This window comes from Nestor notabilis, unplaced genomic scaffold (assembly GCF_000696875.1).
Source record: "Nestor notabilis isolate BGI_N333 unplaced genomic scaffold, ASM69687v1 scaffold17846, whole genome shotgun sequence".
Classification (NCBI taxonomy): Eukaryota; Metazoa; Chordata; class Aves; order Psittaciformes; family Psittacidae; genus Nestor; species Nestor notabilis.
Window position 1 is genome coordinate 14,822 of NW_009933570.1, and position 9,098 is coordinate 23,919.

Sequence of the window (9,098 nt, forward strand, 5' to 3'; positions counted from 1 at the left end):
TTGCAGTTGTATAAGAGTTACTTTGTCCTTTTTGCTGTTAGTATTTGATTGAAAAGCTGGCCAGCAGGGAGTGGCCTTATAGACTTAGCTATAAATCATAAAGATATGATAATTAAAATTATAGACACTTAAGTATCAATTCCTTTTAGCAGTCACTTTTTTAAGGGTATGTAAAGCTTTGTAAGAGGCAGTACTAGTGCTTGGCTGTTGGAAATTGGTGAGGATGGAAGATACAGCAATGCTTGGAGGAGTCTTCAAAGTTCACAGTAAGTGGCAGCTCCCCATGGTGGGTGGGAGGCAGCATTGTATCAGCGCTGCTGCAGCTGCTTTCGCTTGGAGATGGCATTTGTAGCTTAGAGGATTGTCCCTTTCTGCTCTGTGCTACACATGATCGTGCGCCTCCCATGGCCCAGCTCTCATCAGAAGTATGATCTTGCTTGTCACCCACAGGAAGATCTGTAAATCATGCAAATGCAGCCAGGAGGATCACAGCCTGAGCTCGGATGTGGAGGATGATCGGAAGATTGGGCGCTTGCTGTCAGACTCCAAGTACGCCACGCTCACTGCCCGGGTGAAGGGAGGTGACGGCATTCGCATCTACAAAAGGAACCGCATGATCATCACCAACCCCATTGTCTCTCGGAAAGACCCCACCTTTGACACCATCACATATGAGTGGGCTCCACCAGGGCTCACCCAGAAGCTGGTAAGATAACCCATGGTGTCTTTGGTGGGTAGTTGTTTAATGGAGATCATAACGCAGCTCTGGAATAAAGTAGTCAGGGAAAATAGTAAAACATACAACTTGCCTCAGAGCAAAAATGTGCATAACACTTTGTATTTTGGAAAACCATGTAAATAACTGGGGTAGGTAGGAGAGGGGAATGGATTGCCGTTGGGTTTTTACAGCTTTGCTTACATTTCTAGGAGAAGTCTTAATGGGTTTTACAACTAGAATGCTCACTACTTCGATAAAGCTCAAGTCCAGTAAAAACCTTGCTGAGGAGAGATCCCATCTCTGCTGTTCTGCCAGCTGTACACCACCTGTACAGCCCATGCAGGTGTATGCCTGCTCCAGAGCCCTGGGCTGGATGTGGGAGCAATTCTTCCAGGCTTTCTTGGGGAGTCAGGGCTGAGGTTTGGTCCTCTCCCTAAACACCCCCAGGAGGTCACCGAGGAGGCATAAAGCTGTGCAGGCCGTAGGATGCACAAAAGGACAACAAGTTAATTCCAGAGACCAATCTCCAGGCTTCTACACTAATGTGGGTCAGGACTGGGCTTCTGGGAACAGCAGTGGAGACAAGCTATTTGGGTTTCTTATTGGGCAGAACAGCTTTCCTGGGCTTTGACATCCCTGTTGGAGTGGGAGGTCCTGCCCTCTTTGAGCTTAATCTCTTGCAAATCTGGTGTAAGCCTGTCCCAGGACCAGCCAGCACAGGTGGAGGTAGCTGGAACGCTTCCACTAACCTGGAGGCCTTTTCAGCAAATGCTTCAGGAAGTGGTGCTTCAGTCTGCCTCAAAAGGAGAGAAAATAAATCAATATGAAAGGAAGTAATGCTGCATCTAAATCCAGTGCTGTGCTCGTAAATTATTCTGTTACAAAAATGGGCTTTAATGATAACAGCAAAATAACCGTTGTCTTTAAAATAGAAGATAATTATTTTTTCTTTGCTTGATGAGGTAGTTATTAAAATCTTGGACTTAAAATAGACCTGGCATCTCAAGTTTATTAACCAGGAGTGCAACTAGTGCTCACTTGGGCTGCTGTAAATCACAGAATGGCCCTAACACACACACACCCCCACCCCCGAAATGCAGCCTTGTTTCCTGTTGAATGCGTGCCACCTCAGCCCTGGACAAGTGTCTGTAGGAACACTGAAACAGCCAAAACAGCATGCTGACAGCACTCAAGTCATGTCTTAACTGGTTTGTAATGCTGTTCTCTTTAATTTCAGCTCAGATTTGCTGGGCAAGCAGAGGAGTAGGAGGGGAGGTTTAACTTGTGGTGGTGGTGGGCAGTTGGGTAGTTGTTCTTTGAGGCTCTCTATGTCCTGCTCCCAGAAGAGCATCACTTCAGTAGAAAACATCCTCCTGCAGAAGCGCAGGCTGGCTGAGTGGAGCACTGCACTCTCCAACAGCAGCCTGTCCCTATTCCCAGCTGAGTCCTGGAGCTTCCTTCCCTGTGCAGCAGAAGCTCATGGTGCCAAGGTGTGATAGCTTGGAGGAAAGTGAAGCTGAGCTCTGTGGCTAAGAGCATCCTGCCCACAGGTCCTGCTGGTGCGGGCATGAACCCTACCCATTGCTGCTTCCTGAGGATCCTCTTCCAGATTCAGCATTGAGCTGGGATCTTTTTCCTCAGAGCTAAACATAGTCTGGTCCACATGAGAGAAAACATTTGTGTTCAGGTTTTGTAAATAGAGCTTGGGGTAAGAAGCGGAGATGGGGAGTGTGGTCCTGTGCTGAGGGCTGGATCTGAAAACAAGCCCCCCAGCCCCACCTTCTCTCCTGCACCCAGCTTCCATCCAGGTGAGCAATATTGCTGTGTGGGAAGTGTTTTTTGGTGTGTGGAATAGTTAGCCAGCAGAGCACTTCTTGAGAGAAAGCATTTAACTCTGTTGTGGTACTAAAAACATTATATATTACACTGTCATTAATGGACAGCTTTTGCTCTTCAAATTAAATAACTTAAAGCTGCTGTAAATTGCAACCAGATTTTTAAAGAATTGGGGAAACAAATGTGAAATTGCAGCTGTAGACCCAAGAGGCAGACTGGTTATTTCTTCTTGACTTGGTTGCCCTCACCCCCTTGGAAAGGCCAACTGGGGGTGGCATGAAGTCTGTACTGGGAATGCACCTGGGACCTGTGGTGCTAATTGGAGCAGACCATTGGGCTTCAGTGAGGGACTGAGACTCCCGCACATCTGACTGCCTGGCTATTTAATGGTTGTGCTGCTGCTCTCAGCCTCCTTCCCTTCTCTCCTCTTTGGTAGGAGCTTGCCCAGCAGGAAAGTTTGTTTAACCATTGTTTGCCTTCCGCAAGTCCCAGGAGGAATCAAAGAGCTTGTGAGGGATAGGGAGAACAATGATGGCACTCTTCCCATCCAGCCTAATCATTAAGCCTGCTGCCCAGCCTGGGATTTATTGGAAACCTGGGTTTCACAGCTCTGAGCTGGCTGCAGTGCTGTGCTACTAGCTCCTTGGGGCAGGGTCTGCTCCTTGCTGTGAAGGATGCCCAAATTCTGCAGCTCATCATCTGCTTTCTTCTTCTATGGGCCTGAACCCCAACCATCACCATAACATTGTGGGTGCATGTTTGGGATGGTCCCTGTGCAATGGGGGTATGGGGGAGCCTGGCAGCTCCTCCACACACTGGGGCAAACTCCCTCTCCATGGATGCTGGTAAAGGGGCAGCTTAGAGGGTACATGCTTCATGAAAGGTTTTGACATCTTCATATTGCCTGAATGGACTAGAGGATATCTTAATTGAAATAAACAGCATCCAGGAGCTTTGTAGATAACCTTGATGAATTTTGGTCTGAAAATTTGACAAACTTTCAGGAGAGGTGCTGGATGTCAGCTATTCTCAGGATAGTTTAAAAGGGATTTGGTCCAAAAAGCTTTTAGTGCATAACTGACTTGCTCCAGTGGCTTTATCCTGAAAGCAGGCTGGAAACTTGGCATTGTTTTTAATATTGTTGTCCTGAAGTGGTTGGTCCAATAATAGGAGGAAGTTCAGAGTGTGTTTTCATCAAGCCATGCCTGGAGAAGTTATGAAGTAGATAATTCAGGGTCCTTGGGGAAAGTGAAAAGAACAGATCATAAAATATCTGATGTGCAGTAGTTAGTTTTGAGGAAGAACATTTTAGGTTTTCACTGTTATCTGCACTAAGGCAATAGAGTAAAGCATTTGATTATAATCATACATGGTAGCAGGGAAGAAACAACTTTTCCTCGCCCTACATGGTAGTTTTTAGTGTCAAGTTGAATTTTTTTTTCCCCTCTGATGTATTCTGTGGGTGTTTCATGACATCTGCGATTATAACCTTAAGCATTCTGATCAGCAAGTGAAATCCCACCATGTGTCTGGGCAGGTAGTAGAGCCTGCCACTGAGCACTCCAGCTGTACTTTTAAGAAAGGCTTGAGACTTTGCTTTTCTCTCTTGCTTTCAGCACAGATGTTTTGTACTGGCAATGGAGAGTCTGGTGCCAGAGTAGAATGAGGTGCTTCAGATGCATGTGCTGGCATGGTGCTGTCTCATAGTGCTGGTGTAAGTGTTCATTAGTCTTGGCACGTTTGTAGTGGATTAAGAATTTCTTCCATTAAGATCCTACCGTGCTACTACTCTGTTAGTGCTTTTGCTGCAGCTGCATCAAGTCAGTGCAGACTGTGCAGCATTTGCTGTCCTAAAGTTCAATGTTGTACAGCATTGAGGCTTTGGCTGCTTTTCTTTCCAGTTGTTGGACACTACCAGCAGTATCCTTATTTTGTAAGGCAGTGCCTGTGTGAGGCCTGGGAGGAGCTGCTGGGAATTCTTGTCTCTTGCTTCTGTAGTTCCTATTAGGATTTCTCACTTCTGTGAAATCCATCTGTGCACCAAATCACTTCTACAGCATCCTTTAGTTCTCTAACCAGCTATTCCTGAGCAGCACCTTTTCCCATGTGCTTCTCCCTCCTCTGGTAAACTTCTGGTTATCAATCCTGCCACTGCACAAAGGCACGATATACTGAGTGTGGATGTCTAACACATTGTGCAGCAATGTTAACGTGCTCCCCAAGAAATAGGGAAGAAGCCCTGCCTCCATTAAATAATTTATCTACTGCCATTGTGAATCTTCAGGCACGAATCTTACTGTGTAACATTTCTATATCTGGCTTAAAGTAGCTGAGATGGAAGCTGACTTTGAGGTTCTTACAGATGTGATGAGCTGTTTGGTGCTGTGCAGATGTTTCTGTATTTAAAAGGCCGTACTGACCTGGTCCATGCACAGTAGACAGTTAATCACTTCTCTATGTTTTGTAAAATTCACATTTCAAATGCTGACCAAGTAAGAAGCAAATCTGATGCAGATGGATGCTGGTCTTCAAAGCAGAATGGCAGAGTGCCAACTGGCTGCCCCTTAGCTCTTCACACTACAATAGGAAAAATGCCTTGAGTGGGAACCTCCCTTCCTCTCAGTACCAGGCCAGCAGAAGTTAACTGTGCAGACACCGCTGTCCTGCAAGTGCTAATTCAGTGTGGGACCAACCTCTCACAATATCGTGGCTCAATCTGCTTTTAAGAGAGTGGCTAGCGGCCAGTTGAGTAGGAGGCTTTATTTTGGATAGCTTCTTGGCACTTGCTTTCCATCTTGCAGGGCATCAAATGACCAAACACCTTCCCTTTACTGCAGAATCAATAGCTGTGTAGCATTGGCAGCTGTCAGTGTTAGATACAGACTCAGCTGCTGACTGCTTTTTTCCTATAAGATTCTTTTTTCAATTGATAAAAGGGGATCTTTTACTGTAAACCATGCAGCATGCAGCCCGAGAGGGCTATGGGGTGTCTTGATGTAGGCTCTGACCTGCTTCTTGGACCTCTCCCTGATCTGGCACAAGGCAGTAGGAAGCTGCCTGGTTTTGAGTGTTGATGTTTATAGATTTCTGGTCTTTTCAGCAGCCTGGAATGGTGGCATGCTGATGCCAGTGAGGGATGGTGTGTTGGGATGTGGGTGCAAACTAATGAAGCAAGTCTTTTTATTGTTTTTCTGGGGAGCCTTGGGGGTTTTGTCTTGTTTGAAAAAACCAAACACACGTAACCAAAAAACCACAAAACAAAACATGAACACCTAACACCTCCTTCCCCCCAACAAATCCAAACCCTATCCAACCTATTTTCTGAGGATGAAATTATTAACAGTAGCCTGGCTACTACTTGCATCTAAGTTGAGCCTTTCATTTCTGAAACGTTAAAAGAACTCAAAGGGAGAAGGGAAGGACCACGTTTTCTGTCACTGCTCCATGCAGCACTGTGATGAGTGCTTGCACTTCCTCACCAAAGGCGGCTCGGTAACTGTTGGTGCTCTCCCCATCCCAGGCAATGCAGTACATGGAGCTGATCCCGAAGGAGATGCAGCCAGTGGCAGGAACGGAGGGGGCCTACTACCGCCGGCGGCAGCTGATGAGACAACTCCCGCTGTACGACCAGGATCCATCCCAGTGCCGCGGCCTCGCCGAGGGAGAGCTGAAGCTGATGGAAGACTTTGTGAAGAAGTACAAAGCTGAGGCGCTGGGCGTTGGGGAGGTGGCTCTGCCGGGCCAGGGCGGCGCTGGGAAGGAGGAAGGGAAGCAGCAGGACAAGAGCATTGCAGCCAGCAAACCCCCCGAGTCCACCAATGGGGCCCTGGAGAACGTGCCTGCAGAAGGGCACTATGTGAGTGCTGTGCTCCATGGCGGTGGGATGGGCTGGATGGGGTATCCTGGCTCTGCTCGGCGCTTGGGGAGCTTTCAGGGAATAGCTTTGGTCTCAAATGGCGGGGAGAAAAGATTGCATCAGCTGTGGACGTCTGTTCCTTGTTTGCAATAGTGCTTCTGTGGGCTTCTCCAAGGCTGCTGCAGTGCTTTTTCAAGCAGCTGAAGCAGTGCTGCAATGCCCAGTTGCACTGTGATGTGCTTTTGTAGAGCACTATGAAAGACCCCAGTGGGACTTGCATGCTCCTGCTGGTCCTGCTGCGAATACAAGTGTCTAACAGGGGTGGTTATCATCTCTTCACTGTCACTCTCCCTCCACCGCAAAAGCTGAGCTGAACCACCAGGGTAAGTAAACCCTCTGCTAGCTGTATGAGCAGTGATTTTGACTTTGGAGTCTTGGCAGCCCTGAAAGATTGGGCATGACATGTCCCCGAGTGTTTGTGAGTCAGTAAGGTACTCAAGACATTTCACTGCAAGTCAGTGAGTGTTTCCAGCTAGGCATCCAGACCAGAGCAAGTGGAAAGACTGCAAGTGACAGGAGGTGGTGGCTTGCTCTAATTAATGCAGAGCTGTGAACATGGAGATAGTGCTTCTAGGGCTGTAATCGCTTGGGGGAACTTTGAACAGATGTCCCTTGGCATAAAAATACATTTACACAGGGACATGATTGAGATTCCCTAACACCCTTTCAGATTTATATTCTCCCAGCACTGTCTGGAGTAGCCATTGTGGTTGCTGAACAAATGCTTATCATAAAATATGGAGAGTGAAAATATATCAAACTGTCCCTCGTGAGGGTGACTTGCAGCAGAGGTTTTAAAGCTGTAAAAGAAAAATGGTGTCTGAGGGTTTATAAGGCAAGATTTTTCTTGCCATTACTGCACTGAGATTGTAACATGTTCAGAGCAGTTTTCATTTTCATTCCATATTGGGTAATGTATCCCCTCTGCTATGGCCTTTTCTATTAACGTGCATCTGACTTTCAGAGTCCAGTGATACAATAAAGGTTTTTCACCATTTCAACAAAATACTGAATCGGGCAAAGAATTGTAATCTAAAAAAAAAAAAGCCAAGAAAGGGAAGGTTGCTATTAAACATTTATTAATAAAAGTCAACTTAGCAATGAGGGTTTACTTAGACTGCAAGTTTGTCCTTCCAAAGTTACATAGCTGTGATGTTATTCTCCTAGTTTAAAGCATCATTTTTCTCAAGGCACTAGCTGAAAAATCAAACCACTTCAAAAGCAGTTGTAGAAGATCCACTTTGACCAACGCGCTGTGCAGCTCAGCTTACAGCAGCCCCATGGAGTGCTGTGGGTTTTTGCTGTACTAAGACAAACCTCCTGTTTCCCCCTCTAACAAAACACTGCCCACTTTAATTTGATCTCCTGTGCAGGAATGAATGTAGCTAACCTGATAGGAATGGACTGTGTCCCAAGATCTGAAATGTGCTTATCTTCCAGAAGGTCGGCTGGCTCTCACAGAACTGCAGTGAGAAAGTTCTGCCATAGAAAAATGAGCTATATCACTTTACTTGGCAATATGTGTGAGGCTGAGAGTAGATGTGAGCGAAATGAACTATATGAAGACTGAGAATGGACGTGAAGGGACTGAGAAATGAAGTGCATAAAGCCAGTGATACTGGAGGCTTTAATGTTCTCACTGTATTCAGGGTCGAAATGTACATCAGCACACTCCAAAACAAAAACAACATTACCTTTGCTCTAGAAGAGAATGAACCCAGAAAGCACCAAAGCTGCACCAGGAAATAAGCTGGAATTTCCTTGGGTGTTTGTGTGGTCCCTGTGCTAAGGTTGTTAAACCTCTTATTGCACACTCAGGCCAGCTGTGTTGAAATTGGTGTGTAAAGGAAAACATACAGGGCCAATGTAAATCACCCTGAGACAGGCATCTGAGCTCAAACAGCTTTTTGAACTCATCTCGGCTGCAGAGAGGGGCCCCATCACTGCAATAAGTCTGTCCTACGAGCTGAATGTTCTCCACTGAGCATAAAATCATCTTTAACCCCCTCAGAACTGGAAAGTCTTCTGCTTTTATAAGCCACTGTGTTGGGATCAAATCAAATCTGAAGCAGTTGATCAAAATTAGCCATTGTCCCAAAAAGCTTAAGGCTAGCAATGTAGGGAGTGCTCTGGGGAAGCCTTGTGGCATCTGGGGCACTCCTGTGGGAGCTGTGATTGCAAAGTAGCAGCCAGCGGAGATGGTGAGTTTGGAAAAGCTTAGGATAAAGGGACACTTTCTTGGCCAACACCTCTAGTAACTCTGCTAATAAAGTCTTCACTCATCTCCTTACATGATGGAGATGTAAAGTAAGTACCAAGCTGTAATCCTATCTTAAATTTGAAGAGACACTTCAGCGTAACTGGCAGGGCGGTGGAAGTTATATGATGGTTAGGAAGAGCCCTGTGGATAACTGCCATGGAAAGAAACAGAAAAATAAGTTGTTTTTCTGACAGTTCTTGTTGGCAAGAAACTTGAACTCAGAGTTGGAAAGCTGCTCGTGTTTGTTCTCGCTGTTAGATCTTGCAAGATAAGCAGGGCTGGGATGGATGGCTCTGGTGGTTTCTCCACACTGTCACCCCCAGAGGCAGCTGCAGGGTTGGGCTCTGCTGCCCTGACTCACCCAAATC

The 9,098-nt window shown here is 46.3% G+C and overlaps 1 protein-coding gene across 1 annotated transcript in view; it reads left to right on the forward strand.

Moving 5' to 3' along the window:
- LMCD1 (LIM and cysteine-rich domains 1) overlaps nt 1-9,098 on the forward strand; it is a 13,638-nt gene that overhangs the window by 1,325 nt on the left and 3,215 nt on the right. Inside the window, exons 2-3 of the mRNA XM_010016944.1 lie at nt 451-706; nt 6,075-6,410. Of these exons, the coding sequence (XP_010015246.1) occupies nt 451-706; nt 6,075-6,410 (592 nt within the window). The remainder of the gene's footprint in view (nt 1-450; nt 707-6,074; nt 6,411-9,098) is intronic.